This window comes from Pinus tabuliformis, chromosome 9, assembly GCF_031772625.1.
Source record: "Pinus tabuliformis cultivar Carrire ecotype Pingquan chromosome 9, CPIR1, whole genome shotgun sequence".
NCBI lineage: Eukaryota > Viridiplantae > Streptophyta > Pinopsida > Pinales > Pinaceae > Pinus > Pinus tabuliformis.
In genome coordinates, this window is record NC_142307.1 from 1,720,876,576 (window position 1) to 1,720,902,906 (window position 26,331).

The 26,331-nt window shown below is 41.0% G+C and overlaps 1 protein-coding gene across 1 annotated transcript in view; it reads right to left on the reverse strand.

The window, feature by feature from the left end:
- LOC149155577 (uncharacterized) overlaps positions 1-25,324 on the reverse strand; it is a 79,152-nt gene extending 53,828 nt beyond the window's left edge. The window contains exons 1-5 of the mRNA XM_089444457.1: positions 24,930-25,324; positions 24,604-24,747; positions 7,568-7,643; positions 7,093-7,213; positions 6,360-6,889 (exon numbers count right to left, since the gene is read on the reverse strand). Coding sequence (XP_089300583.1) covers positions 6,360-6,889; positions 7,093-7,213; positions 7,568-7,643; positions 24,604-24,747; positions 24,930-25,324 — 1,266 coding nt within the window. The remainder of the gene's footprint in view (positions 1-6,359; positions 6,890-7,092; positions 7,214-7,567; positions 7,644-24,603; positions 24,748-24,929) is intronic.
- Between the last annotated feature and the right edge of the window lie 1,007 nt (positions 25,325-26,331).

Genomic DNA, 26,331 nt, shown 5'->3' on the forward strand with positions numbered 1-26,331 from the left:
ATTTTTGTGCCTTTCTCCTGTTGTACGGTTTTTCCTTGGGATGTGTGCCAAATTGCCAATAAATGTTGCTGCCTAGATCTGCTGAAATGTCTTCTTCCTACTCTCCTTCACTGCTCATAAATTTTCTCCTTGCTATCTCTTCTCTTTCCCTCAAATGCTCATGAAAGAATGAATTGATCTTTTCCTCCTTTCTTCTCCTTTTATTCTCTAAATGACCTTTTGGGTTACCCTAAGATCTAATGGCTGAGATTCATTTAGATCTAGGGATGAGAATAAATGTGCATTTAATTCTCACCTTCTATTTTTTAACTCACCCACTTAAATAAATACCCACTTAGCCTTTTATTTCCATAGTCACTTTTTCACTTTTTAATTCTTCATTCACTTTAATAAAGTCGCCTTTAAATTAGAATGTAACTTTACCACTTATAAAGTCACTTTTAAATTAAATTGACTTTACCACTTATAAAGTCACTTTAGGCGAAAAGTAAAAAATAAATTTGGACACTTTTCCGTAGGGCAAAGATCAAAGCCTTAGGGAACCACTTGTCCTCTAGTACCCAAATTTTAACATTATCCCGATTTTGTTTCAAAAACTATGGTACCCTTCCCTACTGGAGTACACTTTGCCTTGTTCCCCATGGTGATCTGAAAGTTCATCTTGTCTTCTCGATATTCTGAGAAACATTCCCTGATTCTCGTCATATGCCACGAAGCTCCACTATCTATATACCACACTTCTGATGATGTAAAACTAGTCATATAGGCCACTTCCTCTTCCAGCCTGGAAGCCAACATAGAGAAATCGAAATCTCTTCCTTTCGTGCAATCTTCTGAAAATCTGTGCGAGTCCCCTGACGTGGATGCCTCTGCATCGTGGTCTCGACCCATAACTGATTTTCCCTTCCTGTCTCTGATTACTCGCTCTGATACCATGTGAAAATTCTATCACTGCAACATTTGATTTACTTTTCCTACTTATTCTTCAATAAGTTATTTATGAAATTCCTTCACTAAACATTAAAATAAAGTATGTTGCAGATATCACACCGTAATATAGAAACAAACACATGCACAAGAATCAACACATTGACACAGATATTTTGGACAACAGTCCTCGGAAAAACCCAATGTGGGAAAACCGGTGCAGCACGGGAGGGTTTTATTATTCAGCAATTCTTTAGTACAACAGGGTGCCAAACTGGCTTACCCACAAAGAGAAAAAATCTCCAACACTTCCCCTAGTACCAGAATTAGCTTGGCTGACCTCTGCGTGGCTCCCAGACACTCTGCGTCTCCATGTAGGCCCTCTAGTGACTGCACAGTCTCTTATTGCCTCTACGTCTACTTGAAATGCCATGTGTCTGCCTCTCGTGCCTCAACGTTGGTCTCCTGTGGCTGATCCCATCTCCTTGTTCTGTATTTGCTGCCTCCTGACTGCTCACCAGACCACTAGTTCAAATTTCTCAACTAACCCCGCTCCAGAAATTGAACTAACTGGTCTCCTTCAGTGTGTTCTCCAAGTGACCCTCAAGCCTCCTCTTATACTTTTCTCGTTGACAATTCAACGGCCGAGATTAAGTCCCTAATCAACGACTAAGATTAACTCTGGCTTGATCCATGACTTTTGGACCCTTTTAACACATTTTTATATTAATTCACATTAATATTTTATTTTCCTTAAGTTTAGACTTTGAGACCCCATTAAAAATATTAATTATTTTAATATCTCCCAAACTATTTAGAATATGCCCAAACCATTTATGGGTATTGGAGATCTCATGTGATCTAGCCTCTCCACCAATTTTCATGGCTAGAGCACATCTGATGCTACCCCAAATCAACAAGTCCAATGGACAAGATTTTTCAAAAGGAGAAACAGGAAGAGCTTGATCTCACCGTTGCCTTTTTTTCTATCAAAACTGATCCTTTAATGTTGCATGCTCACCTGTATTTATTGAGGCGTGCCAAGCTCTAAATCACAGGGCTCCATCATAGTATGTGCCTCCTGGTTCAGAGAAGCTTAGAACCACATTGTTGACGAAGGTAAAAAAAGAGGTGCAAAAAATGCTTGAGCCTATGAAAGCATTATGGACAACATCTGGGGTTAGCATTGTTTCTTATGGATGGACAGATTCAGCACGAAAACCAATCATCAACTTCATGGTGTCTTCCTTGAATGGTCCAGTTTTCTCGAAAGCAATAGATACACTTGGAGAATACAAGGATGCACAATATATGGGTGAGTTGCTTATTAAATTTATTGAAGATGTAGGCGTTGACTCTTGTGTGCAAATCATTATAGATAATGCATCTGTTTGCAAGGCTACTGGCATGGTTGTGGAAGCTAAATATTCACAAGTGTTTTGGACACCTTGCATTGTCCATTCATTGAACATAGCACTGAAATCCATTGCTTCTGATGTGCTTTGGATTGGTAACATTATTGAGGATGCACGACATATCTGTAACTTTGTACAAAGCCATACAAATGCCCTCACTATCTACAAGGAGTATAGCAATCTATCATTGTTGAAGAGTGTGGATACACGGTTTGCCTCTTCATTCATCATGTTGAAGAGGTTGAGGGAAGTCAAGACCGCTCTTGGGGCCATGGTTATTTCACAGTTTTGGTCTTTTTGGAGAAAAACAGATCAAGTAGCCTCTAAAAGAGTGAAGGACACAATGCTAAATGATGCTTGGTGGGAGAGGGTAGATCTAATTATTCAGATCATGGACCCTATCATTTCTTTGCTTTGATTTGCACATACAGACAAACCCATCCTAGGAGAGGTTTATGAGGGATTGGATTCCATGATTGAGTCTGTGAGGAGCATTATTCTACAAAGTGAGTGCCCCGAGTATGAGACATCACCGAAGACATGCTATGGTACTATACAAAATATTCTTGTCAGCACATGGGACAAGAATTGCACACCTTTACATTGTTTGGCTCACTCATTGAACCCAAAATACTACAGCCATGAGTGGCTGAATGGTGGACCTTCCCGCAGATTCCCTGCGCACACAAGGAGAGAGTGGTCAAGACCGCTCTTGGGGCCATGGTTATTTTACAGTTTTGGTATTTTTGGAGAAAGACAAATCAAGTAGCCTCTAAAAGAGTGAAGGACACAATGCTAAATGATGCTTGGTGGGAGAGGGTAGATCTAATTATTCAGATCATGGACCCTATCATTTCTTTGCTTCGATTTCCATATACAGAAAAACCCATCTTAGGAGAGGTTTATGAGGGATGGGATTCCATGATTGAGTCTGTGAGGAGCATTATTCTACAGAGTGAGTACCCCGAGTATGAGACATTACCAGAGGCCTTCTGTGGTACTATACAGGATATTCTTGTCAACAGATGGGACAAGAATTGCACACCTTTACATTGTTTGGCTCACTCATTGAACCCAAAATACTACAGCCATGAGTGGCTAAATGGTGGACCTTCCTGCAAATTCCCACTTCACATGGATGGTGAAATCTCACAGGGGAGGAAAGATACATTCATGCGGGTTTTTCAGGATAGAGCATTGCCTGATGAGGTGGAGGATGCATTTGCAGAGTTTTCCACTGGCACTGGTCGATTTGCAGGATATGATGTGATTAGAGACAGGGGGCTAAGAAGCCCTATTCTTGGTGGGAAAATCATGGTGCAACAAGCCCTCCTCTACAACAGTTAGCCATGAGGCTCCTCTCTCAGGTGACTTCATCCTCTTGTTGCGAGAGGAATTGGAGCACATATGGGAATTTGTATAGTGTTAGGAAAAGCAGGCTTGAGCAGTCTAGAGAAAAGACAATGGTATATGTGCACACCAACATTCGTCTTATTTACAGGAAGAGGGAAGAGTGGTTGAAGGGAAAGACAAAGATGTGGGATGTATTTCTTGATGATATGAGTCTGGACAACAATGTTGAGTTGGCATTGGTCAACATGGATCTCAATGATCCAGTGCTAGGGCCTGTTAGATTTGATGATGATGATATTGTAGAGGGGTCATCCTCCACACCAACAGATGCAGAGGCGACTTTGGATACAAGGGAGGAGGATGCAGTAGAGGAGAGCAGTGGTGACCATGATGATGAGGACAGTGATGCTGATTTTGATGATGACTATGAGGATTGATGACTCATGAGTCATGAGCTACCTACTGCCTTGAGGCTTGTATACTTGTAGTTGTTTTGTATTTTCTATTTCTATTTTCCATTGGCATTGCACTACCTATGTAACACATTTTCATTTTGATGACTTAATGAGAAAACTATAGCTGTCAGTGTCTTTATCTTACTATCTTGTCTTTCTCCTATTGAATCGTTGATGAATTGAATATGTATTACGATTTATCATTTATGAATTTATAATTTATGATTCATTGATTTATCATTTATGTGACATGTATTTGAATTTTGTATGTACTATGGATGCTATAATGTTACTAACTTACTTTGCAAACAATGAAATTTACATCTAGATGAAGATCTATGTTTGAAATCAATGAATTTGTATCATTAATGAGAATTTGTGTAAGAAACATCTAATTTTTAATATATAGATATATATTTTTAATAAAATAATATATAACATATATGAATGTGTCCTGTTTCAGGGAGTTAACGTGTTTGAATCCAACACTCGAATCCCCGTATCCGATAAATCCTGAATCCACGTGTCAAGTTACTTAGGTTTTTGCTTATAAATCTTAAAGAGATAATCTATTTAACTCTAACAATTCTCCTAGAAACTCAGATCTTTTTTAACTTAACTTTTCATTAGGGACCACCCCCCTTAGCTAACCTAGGAGATAGCTCAAACGGAGAGAGTCAAGATTAGTTTGACAGCCCCTTCTCCGAGTTCCCTGCCACCAACCACACCTTGCGGGATTGAATTTTTTTCTCACTAACTTGTAGGTAGGTGTAGGCGGCAAGGTCAACAGGACCCTAAGTCTAAACTTAGGAAATTAAAATAATTAAAGAGTATTAATCTAACCGTGGGTGAAACTTCTAGAAGACTAGAAGAAGACGAAGATCGAATCCAAATGATCTGAGCCATTGATTAGAATCTAATCTGGGTTGTTGGTTCTCAATTAGAGGATTATAAGAAGGACGACTTCGATGGGCATTTGGAAGACACACCAGGCAGATACTCAGTTATCCGAGTAAAATCTATTTTCTCACTAGTTGAAGTTCAGCAAGAGGAAATTGATTCAAAGGGAGAGTTGCAGGTGAGGAGGAGAGAGAGGGTAGCAGCATCAGTCGGGAGTACAAGAGCAGAAGACGCAGGACAGAAAAGAGATAGCGCAGAGGCTGTGACGCAGAGGGACAGCATAGAGGCTGACGTTGGGATTGCACAGTCCTCACGTAGAAATTGACGCAGTGAGACACAGAGGGGGCAGTAGATCCTCTCCTGGATCAGAATCTTGCCGAGAAGTGCGAGAGAACTGTCAATAAATTTCTCACAGAGATTCCTCTTCTATTCTACTGGTTGTATCTTATACATGAGATTTTTGCTGAAGATTAATAAAGAAACCCTCATCTGCTGCACCAGTGTTCCCGCATTGGGTTTTTCCGGGGACAATTGTCCAAAAATAATTGGCATTGTGATTGTACTTGTGCTAGTATTTTTCCTTACATTTACTTTCCACGGTATTTTAATTGTGAAGGTTGTAGTAGAATTTATTTCAATATTTGTCGTAGAAACACTATGAATAACTTATTTTTGAATTAATAAATAGATGAAATAATATCAGCCACTGCAGTTGGATTTCTAAGTAGAAATTTTCACAAGACTGAGAGTTTCCAATATTATATCATTTTTATTCCATTCATGGCCAACATTGATCCTTGTCAGGGGGTAATAACAAACTGCCTATTAAACTACCCACTTGTGCTTGACAGAGATCACAAATGACAAAATCACAAGACAATCAAAAGTTCTCACGATAACATAATCAGTGCTTACTTTTTCATTGTACATTTTGGGTGTAAAATGAATGGCGTTCTACAATGACAAAACATGGCAATCTTTACAAATGCAGATGAAAATATGCATTCCGGTCCAAAAGGGAATGGATGAATATCCTGCAAATAATAACTAACATAAATGACAAAACGCTGATAATTGCCCGAAAGGATGGTTGCAAACGTGAGGACGGAGGAAAATAAAGATAATAATATAGTAAATAGAAGTACAAAATAAGTCAGTGCACCCTCTCACCAAAGCTTTAATGCGGCATTTTGTTTTCAAACCTAAGCCTATTGCCACATAATAACAGTATAAAGTTATAAACATGCACAACACTGTATGAACTTGATAGCCAAAGCAGATGACAGAAAACATAAGGTCCATACCATACCTTCTGATATATCATCTCTAGCTGGTCCTCAGCACCAATTGTTCGCTGTTGGACAGTTTGCACCATGGGCTGCTGTGCTGCTTGAACATGGGCAGGCAGTTGTCGATGTTGTTTCTGTTCAAGAAATGACTGTCGTGGTTGTAGCTGCTGTGGAACTGAATGCTGGAGGTGGGACAGTAGTTGAAGATTCTGCAACTGCTGTTGATATATCAAATGATGCTGAGTTTGTGTTTGTTTCTGCTGCTGCTGAGGTTGTTTTGCTTGCATCTCGTATCTCGGAGATTTTGTTAACGTATTCTGGGGAAAAACTTGTGCTGTTGAATTATTCAAGGAACTTTTGGATATCCCCGACATATTTGACATGGCAGTAGTCTGTGCACCAAGAGTAGAGATTCCAGTCCGAGATAATCCTGGCATAGTAGACAGTGCAGATGCAAAACCAGCAGAACACTCTGTAATGCTAGATTGAATATTTTCAGATAGGAGCTGTGGCCGTGCTTGAACTTGGCTAGGTTGCATGAAACTTGTACCTAAAATGTTGTGGAACAGCAACAAAAAGGTTTGTGGGAGCACTACTTTAAGAAAATTAATGTAATTTTAGACAAGAGCTGTATGAAAGAAAATGAAATGACAATTTACTATTCTCCATGTTATTCTGTTAACATGATGCTATACCAAAACTTAAAATCTTTATTACATACTTCAAACATCATGCTTTATGATTAGCTCTTACCTGAATCTAGCAACTTTTGGTCAAATCCAGTAGAGTTGGCTGGCGAAGAATTTATTACTTGTCCTGGACGTTTCATTTCTATTGATTTTAGTGTGGCTTTAATTTTCCGCATATAATCTTCCTGCGAAACACTCAGAAATAAAAAGATCATATGGGGAAACTTCCACAACAAGAAATTTATGATCATTTATTTCTATATCAACCAATATCATCTTTCAACATTTTATGGTATGAATGCCATCACAACCAATCATCAAATATGAGGCTGACCTTTACCAATCCAATGGGAACTTTCTAACAAAATTATCTAATCATATTAATTTTAACTGCCTATTGTTCATGGAATGAGTCAATAAACCAAAGGATGGATTTTTATGAATAATATTGCTATTAAATACATATTTTTTCTTCATGGCAAGATCGACTTTCTGGGACAATGGACATTTTTAACTATTAGAACTAACTACAGAAAGACAATGTCAATTGAGACAGGCAATTTCACACACATTACTATTGAGGCAGCTGTATCATATATGCATGTCAGAGGAATCCTGCATATTATGAAAATTGGAACATACTTTAGAATGAGAAATTTACCAGATTTAGAACAGAACAAAAATTTCCATAGCAACCAAATATATTGCTTACATAGATACATCTCTCCTAAGTATTTCTACTTAAGCACATAATCCTTCTTTGGCCTTCCATGATCACCAATGTTCCCTTTTGCATATCAATACATCCTTACCAAGATGCACCCCATTGACACCATCATCAAAGCCACAGTTTTCTGTGAGGCTTAGATATGGGGAACGTATCTGTCCTCTATATTGGGCACTTGCCGAGATGGCAGAGTCTACGCTCCAGCACATTATCAATTGCAAATGGGTGGTCCCTCAAGCCACCATCCAAGAGAGTTTGGGGAACATCCTTTATATATGGAATTTTCATACTTGCTTTCTTCCTCCACAAGATCCATGCTGTACGGGACTTTGCTTGTATATAGAATATATATCCATATCTTTCTCTTTGCCCTTCCAAGGATAAACAAGGCTAGTTCTCAGAGCCCACTTCATTTTCCAAAGAATTGGCATTTATATAAGATCATTTATTAATGTCTGACAAATGACCACAAAAGTAGGTCAATGGGACTGAAGAGTACAACTAGTATGAATACAATGTGGGAGTGCCAGCACAACTATAAAACGCCAAAAATAATGCAAAGAAAGAAACCTATATACATATGTATAACCAGCGTTGAAAATATCGGCGAGGGTCCAGAAAACGTCTTATCGGCAATATCGGTAAGCATAAAAAATAATTTTTTCAAATTTTTAAACATAGCCGATATTTTGCCAATATTTTCAAAATATCGCGATATTTTGCCGATATTTTGAAAATATCGCGATATTTTCTCAGCGATATATTGTTTTGCCAAAAATATCGCGATATTTTTGAATATCACCGATATTATCAACAGTTTGTATAACCATGACAAAGATACCTTGATATAGAACACTAAGTGCATTTGTCCAAGACTAAAAAGGTGGACATCCCAACTCAAGAATTTTTCATGAGAGTGTGAGAGAGGTAGATCATATGATTGGGCTGATGATGTTAAGGTCTCCTGAGTCTAATGGTTGAGGGCAAGAGGGGTGAACTAAGCATTGGCTCGTCATCAGAGTCTTTTGAAACCATCGAACCTGGTTTCCTACTCCTTAACATCCATGGTCGAAAGAAGAAAATTTTGAATATAACTCTCGTTGCTCCTCTAGATCTGGGAGGTAGTCTAATGGGCAAGGCATGCTCTACTCTAAACCCGTCTAGAATTGATCTCTCTAATGCTCCGAGAACATGTGGTCTAATGTACACTCCAACATTTAGGAATCGGTCTAGATAATATTGAGAGGTCCCCCAGAGTGGGGGGTAAGGAGAAGCCCAAGGTCTCACCATCCTACTATTTGGTACACTCTAGAACTTTACCTCCTGTTTATTTCCCCAATCTAATGGCTCAACAAAGAAGTATGAGATGATCAGTCTGGTCATCCTAGGGAAGGGCATGGTGTACAGGACTTGAGATCTATGGTTGAAAATATCCCTAATGAAAAGGGCTAAGCATCTCTAATCCTAGTATTAAAAGAAAGTAGAGAGGGATCCTCCCATGATAAGATAATTTTATTAATGTACAACGAATGACCATAAATAGGCCAATGGGACAGAAGGATACAACCAATATGAGTACAATGTAGGTGTGCAAACGCGACACTTAGAAATGCCAAAGCTAAATCTAGGATAAAATGAAGTAAACGATACAATAATAGGATAGCTTCAAACATGTATATAATTGGATCATGTAGAAAGTTAAGTGAATAAGTCTAGGGCTAGAGGTCGATGATGTAAAGGAGGTTTCCCCTTCAAAAAGGCTAATTTCTAAGGTGTTTATCTATCTTTTCTATATTTTTGTGAGCTAGTTTCATAACATTTGGTATCAGAGCTTTGGATTCTAGGGTTTTGCTGCTCCAAACAGGTCATCGTGGAATTTTTGCTAAAACTTTTTTTATGCGACGTCTCAGAAGCTAACAACAAAACCCATTTGAGAAGAAATCTTGCTGAACCTTAGGTCCGAATTTCAAATCTTGTCTCGCTATATTTTAGGATATATGATCTGAGGAAGTTAGGGTTTTGGCAAGCTCCAGAATTTCATATAAAATAGGTCATCGTGGAAGTTTTGCTATAACTTGTTCACTACAAAGTTTCAGAAGCTAAAACAAAAACCCATTTGAGAAGAAAGCGGCCTGTACCTCTGTAATATTCCTAATTAGCCATGGCTAATTAGAATATTCGATTTTGCTCAATTCTGCCTTCTATAGTTATTTATAAATAAAAGGGTGAGAAAAGGGGGACATAACTCACTTTTGAATAAAGTCACTCCCTAGTAGCACAACATTGTAACTTAAAAGGGAGCCAAGGGGGCCAAAGGACCACGTAGAGAAGAGGGCCCACGCAGACACTTGGAGGGACTGCGCAGATGGAGAGGAGCACGTGGCAAGAGAGAGGCTACGTTGGAGGAGGAGGACCTTAAGGTTTGAGAGGGGCCAACACTATAGAGGAGAGACGAGCCTCCTCAGTTTGGCATTCGATTATGTTGCATTTGAGCTAGTCACTTCGACTTAGAGCACGCTGGTTGTTTAGCCTGTCTGCGGCACTGTTTGAGTGTCTTCGTTCGGAGATCTCACCCTTAGCCCCAGGGGACTTCGAGTGCATACTCGGGCAAGGTAGTTTTCAGCAGTCTCTTGCAGGAGGATCGATCTTTGGAGTTGAGGAGGGACTGAGCACTTAGATGACTGCGTAGTCTTGAGAGAGGAGGACGCGATCACTTTGGGTAGGAGTTCCGGATTGGGTTTATGTGGAGGATTTGAGCTAGGAGATTGAGCAAGGGATCAACCCTTGCATATTGGAGGATTTTTGGCAGAGTTTCGGGCAGAGTTTTGGAGGGTTCTATTCAGTGGCAGCGCAAAGCCTTGAGGGATTGTGTAGATCCTCAAGGGGTTGATTTTCGAGGGTCAGCTATTTTAGAAAAGCTTTCTGGGTTTTTCTGGGTTTATTAAGCAGAGTCTGATTCCAGAGTTTCAGCATTTTCTGAGGGGAGAAGCCCCAAATCCTCACTTGATTCCAACAGTAGCAGCAGCACAGCAGTTCTCCGGCAGCTTGGACGTAGTTCAGAGAGAGGCCATTTCCTTACCATTCTGAGTGTATTTATTCACTTGTCTTGTGCAAGTTGAGGTGCTATCTCCCTGATCACCTCCTATTTTACATATGATCAAGAAGAGCTCTTCATACATGACATTGACTCTTTGACTCAATGATAAATCCTAAGGCTCTCAATGGGAGCCACTAAAAAATAAAATCTCTTGCTCATGAAACCCATGAAGCAAGGCATACAAAAATAATTTTATTTCTTTTATTTCATCATTTACAAAGATCATGTCATTATGAAGAACGAACCTAGTTACATTTTACAACATTTTCCCCTTTGCAAAATTTAATTTAAGCCTCCATACCCCTCTTTCCTAAGTTTAAACGCCAAAACATTTATCGATTGCCAAAATTGCAAAATTGTGGATTTCCCTTTAGCAAAATTAATTGTTGGGGACATGACAGTTCTCTCTTCTCAAATGTTGCTTGTCCCCAAGCAACTGTTATGTTGGGTGTTGCAAAATTTGTTCTCCCTCCCAGGTGGCATCCTCCTCAAGTAAGTCCTTCCATCTCACAAGAAACACATTGATTGCCCTACTCTTGAACTTCCTTCCCCTCCTATAAGATAACCCCCCGCTCCAAAACTAAGTGCCCCCCATCACCATTGGCGATAACTCTGAAGTAGTTGTCACCTGTTGTCGCAAGGCCTTTTTCAAGCAAGACACATGAAATATATTGTGCACCTTGCTCCCTGGTGGGAGCTCCAATTCGTATGCTACCTATCCTACCTGTCGAATCACCCTGTAAGATCCATAAAAATGGGGCTTGAGATTTTCAACTCCCTTCTACTTCAGCATGGTCTACTTGTATGGCTAGAGCCTCAGAAAAACCAAGCCCCCCACCTCAAAATGTCGCTCAACTCTACCCTATCTGCATACAACTTTCGTTGGTTTTGAGCAATTGCAAGTTATCCTTGAGGGCTCTAAGGATATCTTGGCTTTCATGTATCCAATCTGCGGCCCCTAGGGCCCACCTATCTCCAAAGATCATATCAGCAACAGTTAGTGCATCATAACAATATAAAGCACAAAAGCGTTACATGCATATGGACATATGATAAGTGGTGTTGTAGCAATGCTCCCCAAAGTGCAGCCACATAACCCATGCTCTCTACTACCTGGTCACATAGTTGTGTAGGTAGCCCTCCAGCCATTTATTTGTTGAAATATGTAACTAGGTTTGGTCTTCTAATGACAGATGTAATCATAATTTTATGTATTTAATGAAAAGAGAAAAATAAATTTATTATTGTGAGTCGTAAGGCATGGGTTTCATGCTCAAGAGAATTTATTTTTATAGGTCAGAGCACCCATTGAATGATTCTAGGTTTGTTATAAAGTCATTGAGTCATTGTCATGTATGAATGACCCTTTTGGGCATGTTACATATTATAAAGAAAATTATTTGAGTCAAATTAGAGTCAAAAGACCCTCCAAGACCAAGTCGATCATGCAAGCATCAAGTTGGCCTAATAGGAGGCACAAGGAAGCCTATATATAGGGCACTCGGCCTCATTTAGAGGACACACTCTCACTCACACAAGTTCGATCATAGAGACAAAAATAAGTGCAAAGAAGAGGAGATCGAAGAAAGGAGAAGAATTCAAAGTTTTGGGTTTTGTTTTGGGCTAATTCTCTCCATAAATGCGAAGGAATTAGGGCACATTTTGTTGCAGTGAAACTGAGTTGCAGAAGTGAAGTTAGGTCACCAAGAAGAGTTGTTTTGGAAGTCGAATTCTCTAGGAGAGAGAATCTACCTAAGCAAAGAAGAGAAGTTGCAATTTCTAGGAAATATCGAAGTTACAGTTGCAATTTCTGGTTGCAGTCGAAGTTGCAATTTTTGGGCATGTCGAAGTTGCAGTTTTTGGGCAAGTCGAAGTTGCAGTTTCTGGGTAAGTCGAAGTTGCAGTTTCTGGTCAAGTCCAAGTTGAATCTTTTCGCCAACTCGAAAGAAATTTCTGGCCAGGTTGAAGTTGCAGAATCTGGCCAAGTCGAAGTTGCAGTTTCTGGGCAAGTCGAAGTTGCAGTTTCTGGGCAGGTCGAAGTTGCGATTTCTGGGCAAGTCGAAGGTGTAGTTGCAGGATAGGTCGAAGTTGTTGGAAAGAGGAGCTACTCAAAGAAGGAGCATTGACTTGGTCTTGGAAGGGTTCTTGGTCAACGTTTCAGGTCTTGGAATTCACCAATTGAAGATTCTATAAGAAGAAGAATTCGTTGGGTTTTTCCTCTCAACCTTGGAAAGGTTTTGGCCCTAGCTGATCGCCTAAAACTTGTGTCCTTTGTCTCATTGTTCTTTATGGTTTGGTAATTGTTTGATGAAGAAGAACACATAATAGTAATCAAGTACAAGAAGAATGTAATTAAGAAAAAGTAAAAAGCCCTCACAAGCAATTATCATTACAAGAGTAATCATCTAATCTCTATGCCCTAGATTTCTCAACATGGTTCCAAAGCTAAGGTAACAAGTCAAGGAAGCGAAACTCAATAAAGGGCACTCAAGGATTAAAGTTTGAGAAAAGTATCAAGGGCATCAAAGCATCAAAAGGATTCCTTCCTCTCCAAGGCATTTCAAGGACAAGGATCACATCATCATCTTGAAGAAAGTCAAAACGCTAGTTTGATCAAAGGAGCATTCTTGGGATCCACACTCAATCATCACCTCAAAGAAGGAGATCTCAAAGACGCTATCATGTCTCAAGGAGGATAGGATTAGTCCTCAAGGAAAATGAAGTTATTGATCATGTCAATGGCAAAGTCTCCAAATCAACTAAAGGAAAAGCACTATCTAAATACATGAAAAAGGATCTAAGGGCTCAAAGGATTCTTATAGAATCCCATATGTAGTAGAGTTGGAGACATCAAAAGGGATATATGATAAACTAGTAGAACTATTCTTTGAAAGCATAACAAGAAAAATCATATCACTAAGATCTGATCTATACAAATTGAAAGCATCAAAGGATGAAGGGATATCTACATGTCTCACAAAAGCATCGCAAATAAGGAATCAACTTCAAGATATAGGAGAGGTGATATTCGATAAAGAAATGATTACCATTGTTTTAAATGCTCTAACTGATGAACAAGGAAACCTTGTATCAAAGGCCTATGAAGAGGAGAAAGCTATCGCATTCAATAATTTGTGGTCACTATGCAAGATCGAAGAAAACAAGTTGAAGGCAAAAAGTGATACTCGGTCAGATGAGCAGGGTCAAACGTTTGCTGCCATGTCAAGAAGCAACGGAAAAATTGGCAAGTTTGGTCCTGAGAAAAAGAAGAAGATCAATATGTCTCAGATCCAATGCTATGGATGTCAAGGATATGGGCACTACAAGGGAGACTATCCTAAGCTAAAGAAGGACAACAACAAACGAAGAAGGGAGAAAGCTGAAAAGAAGAAATTCAAGGAGGAAGTAAAAGATCTCTAATATTATTGAGATAAGTTTTCCTCACCTAGTTCTTCTCAAGTTTCTGTTTTTTGTTATAGAGTATAACTATCATGTTGGGAATCATTAGAAGCATGATAGGATGCATCACATTAGGAGATGGCATCATAGAAGCATACAATTGAAAGCAAGAGCTCCTGACTTCATTATAAAGAAGCATGAAAGATAGCTGAAATAGAACTCTATGGTTGTCACCTATAAAAGGATGCAGCTTTTGGTAACCTCATTAGAAGCATAAGTAGTACTTATAGGACAAACAAAGTTATCTAGCATAGAGCTCATCATATGTCATTCAAAAGGAGCATTTGCAGGATGAGGATGAACAAGATCCTCTGTTGGAATCTTCATTAGAAGGTTCACCTACTTCAAGAAGCAAGTTTCTCACCGGGAATTCCAACTTGTATGGAATTTAGGGGATGATGGTATGATGTCAAAAGAAGTGAAGCTGGTCAAGGGATTGAATTTCTTCCAATCAAGGAAGTTGTTGAAGAAAGTATAGATGGCCTAAAGGAAGAAACAAGGTATGTATGAACATATATATATATATATATATATATATATATATATTAAGTCATGTCATATGGTTGCAGATATTAAGAATGCTCTACTTCGAGAGCATAATAAAAAGAAAGTATCTCCTCCTTTGAAAGGACGCAGGAAGGCATGGGTCACACATTGACTAGATGAAATCAACATAATATGTCCTCATATGAAATATGAGGTGGTTGACAAAGATAGAGGAACTTTGATTGGAAGTTCGTGGAAGATATGAAGACTATGATATTTCCATGAAAGATATGAAGACCCCAATGAGGTTTGAAAAAGAAAGAGGTCCTAGACGATGTACATCTTTTGGAGATGTGTCAATATGTATGTAGGATGTCGATGCAAACAAAAAGATGTCATGATGAAAGACCATCACAGAGGTAATTTTGAATTAATTCTTATTTTTGAATCATATCTGGATGGGCTTATGCAAGGCTGCTAAGGGAAGAACTGTGGAAGTCTTCTACAACTGACAATCATGTGGCAGGATGAAAGGTTCTTAAGGAAACATGATATGAAGAAGGCAGCATGGCATGGAGGAAGGCCAAATGTGGTATAATGGATCATTTTCCTATGAAAATTCGTTATCTTGAATTTTACAACAGCAATTGATATTATTTCTTCTATTTGTTAAATTAATTAAACAAATTATTTGCAGTTTTCTACAACAAATATCGAAACATATACACTGCATCCTACACAAATAAAATTATGCGGAAAATAAATGCAAGGAAAAATACTAGCACATATATAACCACAATGACACAGTTATTTTTGGACAATCATCCCGGAAAAACCCAATGTGGGAAAACCGGTGCAGCAGATGAGGGTTTCTTTTATTAATCTTCAACAATAATTTCTGTACAAGATACGGATAGCCAAAATAGAGGAAGAATCACTGAGAGAAATTTACTGATGAATTTCTCACACTCCACAGCGATTTTCTGACCTCAAAGAGGACCTTCTGCCCTTTCGTTGTCCTCACTGCGTCACCCTTGTGTAGTGCCTGTGTCACTCCTTTGCACTAATGAACTACGTCCCTCCTCTGTGCTACCCCTTCCAAATTTGTCCTGCACTCTCAGACTATTGCTGATGCCCTCTCTCTCCCACCTGCAACTCACTCTCTGACTCGATTTTCTCTTGCCGAACTTCAGCCACTGAGAAAATCGATCTGCTTGAGCAACTAAGTATCTACCCTAGTGTGTTCCCCATTTACCCATCGACTTCTTCCTATAATCTTTTGTTGGAGCGCCAACGGCTAAGATTTAAAACATAATCGATGACCCAGATTAATTCCCTGTCGATCTGTGTGAGCTTCTAGATGATTCTCATCACATCTCAATTAATATTGATTAACTAACCATATTCACTAAGTTTAGACTTAGGAAATAATTAAAAAAATTGATTAATAATCTAATTGAGACACTTCTAGGTGGAATTTCCAGAAACAACTTCTAGGTTTTGGAGAACTCATTCATTCTAGCCTCTCCACAAAGTTTCATGGCTAGAACGCATTCGATGTTACAAAAGCTAACATTTCCCATGAAAGAAATGATGACATGACTCATGGATGAAAGTGATGGATGGTATGTGCCCTATGAAGAAGTCCCAAAAGATGTAGACTCTATGACAAAGAAGAAATTCATGACATCAAAGGAAGGAGTTCTACAAGCAGTTGGTTGTCCCATGATCTCCACCTGAAGAGTTACTGAAAGCAAGTCCTTGGTCAAGAGGGAGCTTGGTCAAGTCCCTAGTTAAGAGGGAGCTTGGGTACATTCTTGTTTATAGGAATGGGTACATTCCTTTAGTGGAATGGGTATGTCCTCCCTAAGTTGAGAGGGAGAGATAGACACATCATTATTGTCTTCACTTGGGAAGACAAAATGGAGGATTGGTTAAACATCTTGCATCCAATACTCTTTAAGGATGAGTTGGGGCATCGAAGATAACAATAATCGTAGAGGGTCGATATTCTTTGAGGATTGGGAATCCAAGATAAGAATAGTCCTGGTGGAACACATTTTGAGATCGTCGGTAGGGTGTGTTCCGAGAGAGACAATGATGAGGGTGTCTATAATCATTAGTCTCGCCAGCATTGTGCTCTGATCTTGTGGAGAGATAGAGTTGTGAGTCAAGGCCTTGCTATGTGAAAATGATGGAGGATATGACGCTATACAGATGGGTTACCAATCTGACTCTTCTTATAAGAATTCTTCAGATTGAGAATGTCCAAGTACCTTGTATGGATTATGAATACCTCCCTAGTTAAGAGTGAGTGTTGAAATATGTAACTAGGTTTGGTCTTCATAATGACAAATGTAATCATGATTTTATGTATTTAATGAAAATATAAAAATAAACTTACTATTGTGAGTCTTGAGGCATGGGTTTCATGCTCAAGAGAATTCATTTTTATAGGTCAACGCACCCATTGTGTGCTTCTAGGTTTGTTATAAATTCATTGAGTCATTGTCATGTATGAATGACCCTTTTGGGCATGTTACATATTGTAAAGAAAATTATTTGAGTGAAAGAGTCAAAAGACCCTCCAAGGCCAAGTCAATCATGCAAGCATCAAGTCGGCCTAATGGAGCAACAAGTCGGCTGAAGAACATGTCAAGTCGGCCTAATAGGAGGCACAAGGAAGCATATATATAAGGCACTCGACCTCATTTAGAGGACACACTCTCATTCACACAAGTTCGATCATAGAGACAAAAAGAAGTGTGAAGAAGACGATATCGAAGAAAGAAGAAGAAGTCGAAGTTTTGGGTTTTGTTTTGGGCTACTTCTCTCCACATGTGCGAAGGAATTAGGGCACATTTTGTTGGAGTGAAGTCGATTTGCAGAAGTGAAGTTAGGTCACCAAGAAGAGTTTTTCTAGAAACTAAATTCTCTAAGAGAGAGAATCTACCTAAGTGAAGAAGAGAAGTTACAATTTCTAGAAGTTGTAGTAGCAGTTTCTGGTTGCAATCGAAGTTGCAGTTTCTGGGCAAGTCGAAGTTGCAGTTTCTGGGTAAGTCGAAGTTGCAATTTCTGGGCAAGTCGAAGTTGCAGTTGCAGGATAGGACGAAGTTGCCAGAAAGAGGAGCTACTCAAAGAAAGAGCATTGACTTGGTCTTGGAAGGGTTCTTGGTCAAGGGTCTAGGTTTTCGAATTCATCAATTGAAGATTCTTTAAGAAGAAAAATTCGTTGGGTTTTTCCTCTCAAGCTTGGAGAGGTTTTGGCCCTAGCTAATCGCCTACATCTTGTGTTCTTTGTTTCTTCTCTATGGTTTGGTACTTGTTTAATAAAGAAGAACACATAATAATAACCAAGTACAAGAAGAATCTAATTAAGAAAAAGTAAAAAGTCCTCACAAGCAGTTATCATTACAAGAGAAATCATCTAATCTCTATGCCCTAGATTTCTCAACATTATTTACTATCTTCATCTGTCTGGGGATGATAGCTCGTGCTCGGTGTAAGCTTTGTGCCCATAATGCGAAATAGCTCTTGCCAAAATCCACCCACGAACCAGTTGTCTCGATCACTAACAATCATCTTAAACAACCCATGCAGCCTGAACACCTCCCAAAAAAATAACTCGGCCACTTTTGAAGTTGAGTATCTGACTAGAATGGCGTAAAAGTGGGCAAATTTCGTCAATCTGTCAACCACCACGTAGATGCAATCTTTCCCTTGAACTATTGGCAACCCTGTAATGAAGTCCATCAATATGCTCTCTCATTTCCTCTTGGGAATAGGAAGAGGTTGTAGTAGACCAACTAGATGAGTGTGCTCCCCCTTGTTCCTTTGGCAAACATCGCACTCCCTAGCATGCCTCGGGACATCCTCATTAAGACCTTGCCAAGTGAAATGCTTCCTAATGGTCTTGTACGTCTTGTAAAACCCTTGGTGTCCTGCCAATGGGGAGTCATGAGCTACAAGAAGGATCTTCTCCTTCAACTGTGACCTTAGCACTAGATAAATTCTATCCTTGTAGTAAATAACCTCATCCATCACCCGGTACCGATCATCTCCATGAGTACCATCCAAGATCTCGCATGTTTGTCGATCCTTGGAGTACTCCACTAACAATTGTGCTCTCCAGTCCTGTGAGATATCCACCAATAAGAGAGTCACAGGCCTCCGTGATAGGGTATCAGCAACCGTATTCTGCTTGCCTTTGGCATACTCAATCTCGAAATCGTATGCTTGGATGTTGTTGAGCCATTTTTGTTGCCTCTACTGAAGATTCATTTGCTCTAAGAAGAATCGAAGACTGTTGTGGTCAGTCTTCACCTTGAACTTGTTTCCCACTAGGTACAGCCAAAAATTAGCCAACGCATGCATAACTGCCAGCACCTCCTTATCATAAATGGATTACAATCTCTCATGTGGTTGTAGCTTCCAGCTCTCATACACTATCGGATGGCCACCCTGGGTTAGAACTGCCCCAATAACCTTTCCTGATGCATCACACTCCAGAACAAAGGGTCGTGAAAAATATGGTAGGGCCAAAACAGGACAGCTACTCATCACCCCCTTTAGGCACTCAAAGGCCTCCTGTGCAACATTTGTCCACTTGAATGCTCCCTTCTTTATCAGATCTGTTAGGGATTCTGCTAGTTGGGAAAACCCCTTTAGAAATCAACTGCAATACCTGCAAATGCCCAAGAATCCCCATAACTTTGTCCCGTTCATGAGTGTAGGCCAATCTAGGATGGCCCTGATTTTCTCCTAATGCACTCATACTCCATCCTCCCCAATCACATGTCCAAGATACAACATCTCCGTCAATCGAAATTCACACTATGACATCTTAGCATACAACTATTGCTCCTTCAGAACGCACAATACCTCCTCCAAGTGTTGGAGGTGCTCCTCCCATGTCCTCTTGTATATCAAAATGTCATCAAAGAATACCAAAACATATCGGCACAACTACATGTGGAACACATGGTTCATGCAAGATTGGAATGTGGCTGGCGTATTGATTATCCCGAAGGGCATCACCAAGAACTCAAAGTGTTCGTAATGGCAACAAAAAGCAGTCTTCGGGATGTCCTACTCCCTCACCTGAATTTGGTGGTATCTTGAGCACAAATCTATCTTAGAAAAGTATTTAGCTCATCTAAGCTCATCCATCTCCCCATCTATGCACAGGATCGGGTATCTGATCTTCAATGTCATCTTGTTTAGGGCCCTATAGTCTATGCACATGCAAAGGGTCCCATCCTTCTGTTGAAATTTCTAACACGTCAGAAATTCCTACTGCATTATCTAGTTTATTCCACCTACTTGTTTATTCCCTAACAAGTTATTTATCCATATAAATACTAAAAATAAACACAAGTGCAGTCTCAACTCACATACAGATCATCAACTGAAATAATAGACAAACACACAAGGGACACCATTATTTTTGGACAATCGTCCCCAGAAAAACCAAATGCACAAAAACCGGTGCAACAGTTCTATGGGTTTTATTATTATGCAGATTTTTTGAGTACAACTAGGGTGCCAAACTAGCTCACCCAATAGAGATCTCTACACGGCAGTAATACCTCTTGTCGGAAGCAGATATTCATCTTCTCAGCACTAGTTTGCCCCACGAGAAATCCTTTCAGCGCTTCTCCAAGGCTCTGTGTCAGCCCTGCTAGCCTCTGGGTAGCTCTGGAACCCTCTGCATCAGCTCTCTAGCCTTCTGCGTCATCCACACAGGCCCCTCATCCTCAGCGCAGTCTCTAGCTACCTCTACGTAGCTCCTGCTACCTCTATGTAGCCTCCTCAATCATTGCGCTGGCCCACTAGCACTATCTCTGCCTCTTGCAACTCAGATTACTTGTTCAAATTTTCTCAACAAACCCCGCTGCAGAAAACTGAACACACTAATCAATCTTGGTATATCCCCAACTGACCCTCAAGCCTCCTCTTATACTTTTCCTATTGAGTCTTCAACGACCGAGATTAAGTCTCTAAATCAATGGTTAAGATTAGATTTGGCTTGTCCCATGTCATTTAGAACATTATCTCCCAGTTTTATATTAATACTTATTAATATTTTAATTTTCCTAGGTTTAGACTTAAGAACTCCATTAAAAATATTAATTTTTTTAATATCTCTATAACCAGGCGGAATTTCCCCAAACCATTTCTGGGTCTTGGAGATATCATGTGCTTTAGCCTCTCCACCAATTTTCATAGCTAGAGCACATCCAATGCTACAACAAATCAATGTGCTCTAGTAATGCCCTAACTCTGAACATCACACTGATCCTCCAGCACTGGTACCTGTGTTGATCTTGGGCTTGCTACCCTACATCCACTGCATTGCTCCCTCCTGTATTGTTGCCCATGGCTCTGCCACTACCACTGCTACATCTATACTGCAGCTCCCTCTCAACATGTTGTATCATGCTGCCCATAGCACTACCACTGCTAACTGCTGCACTGCAACTCAGTTACCGAGAAAAAAGTAACTGATCTACCCAACTACTGACATCCTTGTCAGTCTGGAAGCCCCCTAATGTTGAAGCTACCTCTGCTGCTATCCTATGCTCCCTCTATTGCCTTTGCGCTACTGCAGCCTTCTCTGCGCCTCAGCCCTTTCTGCACTGGTGCAATCACCTCTGTGCCTCTCGCACTGCTGCAACCCCCACTGCGTTGCTACAGACCCCTGCACTCTAGCACTACCTTGTCCCTCCATCCGCATCTTGCTTCTACCGACATTCGTCATCCTCCTACTATCACTCGGGGCTCCTATAGTCGAATATGATCCAAGAGTTTGGGTACCTCAAGGATCCTACCCCACATCTTCTGTAGTCCTCCTGACTATAGCTCGATGTCACCCCACCTCTTCTCTAGATGTGCATGAACACTCATGGCACAGTCATCATCCGTCTCGACTTCTTTCTCCACCTTAGCCGGAGCTACCTTGGAGTCAAAAACCTCTCCCTTATTCTTCTTCCTGGAACATTGGGTTGCACAATGACCCAGCTCCCCACAATGGAAGCACTTTACCTTGGAGATGTCCCTTCTTCTTCCTCTTCCCCTACTGTCCCGCAAATGCCAGAGCCGCATCCTTCTCCTGTTTCTTGATTCGACCTCCCTGGTTACTACTTCCCGCCTTGGTCAACCGTTTGATCTCTTCTTGGGGAAGACCTGCCCACGTCTCTTCCCATCCTAGAAGAATAGCTCTGCCCAAAATGCCTTGGACAAATGTCTGCCACTCCTCGGAGGCTGCATTAAGGGCAGTTCTCACCATGAACTCGTGATCTGGTGTGGCCCCTATGGAAGTAAGTTGGTCCTGAATCTCCTGCAATCTGAGGAGGTATAGATCTATCTGCCCCTCCTTCCGCATCTATTACAACCGCAATCGATTCTCCAATAGCATTTTCAGCTGCACGGAAGTGCCCTGATACAATGTCGTCAAAGTATCCCACATCTCCTTTGTCGTGTTCTTCTCGACAATATGTGCTCCGACATGATCCTTGACCCCATCAAGGATTATGCACTTACCCTTCGCCATTGCATCCTCATATTTCTCATTATCAGCTCAGTCTACTGAGACAGCCACAGTTCTCAAGGCGAAGCCCTTGATGCGATGTCTATCCAGAACAAACAAGATCCTGGCCTTCCAGATAACAAAGTTGGAGGCCCCATCCAACTTATCCTGATCCCTCAATTCGTTCATTGCCATCTTCACTCCTCTTCTGGACTCCCTCTAAGTCTCGACTTCCTTACTGGAAGTTTTCTCCTAGACTCCATCTGAGTATCGACTTCCCTCCTGGAAGTTCTCTCCTAGACTCCCTTTGAGTCTCGATTTCCCTACTGGAAATCTTCTTGCTAACTGTCGATCCGATCCTCTTTGCAACTACAACTCGGATCTGGATTTCTTGGCTACAAATCCACCAAGGTAATGACTCCCTCTACCTTGGTTTTGTCCTGTTAGGTACTGCTCTGCTCCGATAGAAACAACGCCCCACCAGCTTCCCAATCCACAATCTACCCACAGCTGCCTAGGCCCCGGAAACTAAAGAACTGAGCCTCTCAACTCTATGCAATCTCGGCAAAGGCTTAATCACTCCTCTAGCCAACTGCGTCAAGCCTACTTGACTGAGTAGGATGACGTGACTCTTCGTGAGCCTCTTCTGCCTCTCTGCTCTGCACTGGCCCTCTCTCTGGCTCGAAATGATGACGAAGGCCCTCTGTGTCACTCCTTTGTTGCTTTTTGCTTAGGAGCAGCTCTATCTCTTGGGACAGCTGCTACTGCTGCAAATACTTTTGATTAAGTTGGTGACTTCAATCCTCTTGTGATCTGCAATGCTCTGATACCATGTTGAAATTTCTAAGCTAACACGTCAAAAATTCCTACTGCATTATTTGGTTTATTTCACCTACTTGTTTATTCCTTAACAAGATATTTATCCATATAAATACTGAAAATAAACACAAATGCAGTCTCAACTCACATACAGATCGTCAACTGAAATAATAGACAAACACATAAGGGACACCGTTATTTTTGGACAATCATCCCCAAAAAAACCCAATGTGCGAAAACCGGTGCAGCAGTTCTGAGGGTTTTATTATTATCAAGATTTCTTGAGTACAACTAGCATGCCAAACTCACTGACCCAACAGAGATTTCTACACGTCAGTAATACCTCTTCTTGGAAGCAGATATTCAACTTCTCAACACTAGTCTGCCCCACAAGAAATCCTTTCGGCCCTTCTCCAAAGCTCTCTGTCAGCCCTGCTAGCCTTTGTGTAGCTCTGGAACCCTCTGCGTCAGCCTTCTGCCTCTCTGCGTCAACTCTCTGGCCTTTTACGTCACCCATGCAGGCCCCTCAGCCTCTGTGCAGTCTCTAGCTGCCTCTGTGTGGCTCCTGCTACCTCTGCATAGCCTCCTCAATCACTGTGCTGGCCCTCTGGCACTATCTCTGCCTCTCTGCTATGTACTCACTGCCCCTCGCTGCAACTCAGATCACTTGTTCGAATTTTCTCAGCAAACCCTGCTCCAGAAAATTGAACTCACTGATCAATCTTGGTGTATCTCCAACTGACCCTCAAGCTCCTCTTATACTTTTCATGTTGAGTCTTCAACGGCCAAGATTAAGTCTCTAATCAATGGCTAAGATTAGATTTGGCTTGATCTATGTCATTTAGAGCATTCTCACACAATTTTATATTAACAACCATTAATATTTTAATTTTCCTAAGTTTAGACTTAGGAACTCCATTAAAAATATTAATTATTTTAACATCTCTTTAACCGGGTGGAATTTCCCCAAACCATTTCAGGGTCTTGGAGATCTCATCTGCTTTAGCCTGTCCACCAATTTTCATGGCTAGAGCACATCCGATGCTACCACAAATCAACACCTTCTTCTTCACCAATACAACCGAAGAAGCGAAGGGACTATAATTGGGCCTAATATGCCCCAATATCAGCAGCTCTTGTATCTCCCTCTCAATCTCATCTTGATATGCCTTGGGATGCTTATAAGGAGTGGTAATGAGTCATTACTGCATGCATCCCCTCCTCCAACTCTATGGTGTGTTCAAATCCTCTATCCGATAGATGGTCTTTTTCCCCGAGGGAATGTCTCCAAATACCGCCTGATGCATCTCTGAGAGAGCCAATATGTCTAGATGTGTCAACTACTTTGGTGCCACTGGCTCAGACTTCCTAAACTCTACAACCCAAGCTATACCTCCAAGCCTCAAGTCGGCCTCCGTCCTGTGCGCTGACACTGTTTGTGGTGGATATCAGTGCATACCTCTCAACACCACCAGTTTCCGATCCATGCCTATGGACTCCATCTTTAACTTTTGCCAATGTATGGTGACACGCCTGAGAGAATACAGCGATTGAACTCCCATCACCACGTTGGTGTTCGGAACGTCCACCACAAAGAAGTGATCTATCATCAAGTAGTTCCCAATGGTCAAAATTATACTGGGAACATATCTTGTGCACTGCATGGCCTTGTCTCTTGATATCAATATTGAGAACCCCTCAAAGGATTCTGCCTAAATGCCTCTCCTGTTAACCAATTGTGCATCAATAAAATTGTGGGTAGCCCCACTGACCACCAAAACTGACACGCGTTGCCCTTGTGCCGCGCCCCTGATCCGTAGAGTAAAATACTTTGGAACTTGCCAAAGTGAAGCAATGACCCCTCCAATGGGTAAGAATGCTCCTGCACCAGGTGGGGGTGTTGGGCCACCTCCTCCTGTTCCCTCAGGTCCACAACCTCTTGTATCTGCCTCTTGTTCTAACTCCTCCTCTAGCTCACTATCTAAAAATACATCTATATACTGGGCCTTGCCCTTGGTGCATCCATGCCCTAGTGCCCATTGCTCTTGGCAAGTGAAGCACAATTTCCTCCTCCAAAGGTCTCTCCTGGTCTCATCATCCAGTTGTCCACTCCTTATTAGGAGGTCTGGTGTCTTTCCCCTTCTAAGGGAAAGTGTTCTAGTAGGAGTTGAGGCCCTCATCTTCGAAATAGCATCAAGCATGTCCAGAGCCCAACTAATGGCATCCTGCAACGATATTGATCTATATGCTCGCACCTATCCACACAATGGCTCTGCCAACCACTCAATAAACAACATGACTAGTCTCGCCTCAGAAACATTCGAGACCATTACCGCAAGTCTCAGAAACTCGACTATATAAGCATCCGCGTTGCCCGTCTGCCTCAGGTTAGCCAACTCACTGAAATGCAACTTTGGGGCATATTACCTACCACCTGTGGGTAGTGTCCATAGGAGAAAATTTTCTCCTAGCTGGTCCTTAGTCGGCAACCACCAAATAATTTGATGTGCCACAATCTCCAGAACTTGAGCCAGCCATGTGGTCCCTCGCCCATCTGTTATGATCATATGTTTGAAGGAGGGCCTCCAGACCCTGAAGGTATGGCTTTTCATTAGTATAGTTGAATAATTTTGTTTACTTATTATGGACACTTTTGGGCATGGATTGGTGGGGGGATTCGGCGGAAAGAGTGGGCTAGGTCCATACTCTTGTCTCCTCTGCCCAATTTTGTGGTTATCCTTGTATCCTAGTCTCAATCTCCTTTACTGCCTATTAGCTTTAGGGTTGGCACTACATGGAAAATCTCGATTTTCGTTGCATGGTCCTGATTCCCAAACACCATGTACATCACTCCCCTCCGCTCATTTTAACCCCATTTATCACTTTTCCCCTCCGGGTCCACATTTGTCCACTGGGTCAACAAAGGGTTAGCTTCCCCCTCACCTTGTCCACACATTGGGTCAAGCCTGGAATGATGCCCTAGAGGTTGATGCAAATAAAAAGAAAGGAAAAAGCATAATTTGACCACTCTCAACAAGAAATGTACCACAAAATGCAAAAGATGGTTGGGACATACAAATTTAGCACATGGGAAAAAGCCAAACATGAGCTCAACCCCTTATCTATGGCCATCACCCTGGTTCCTATGGGCCCTAGATGAGCCCCCTCCACATTAAGGAACCCATGA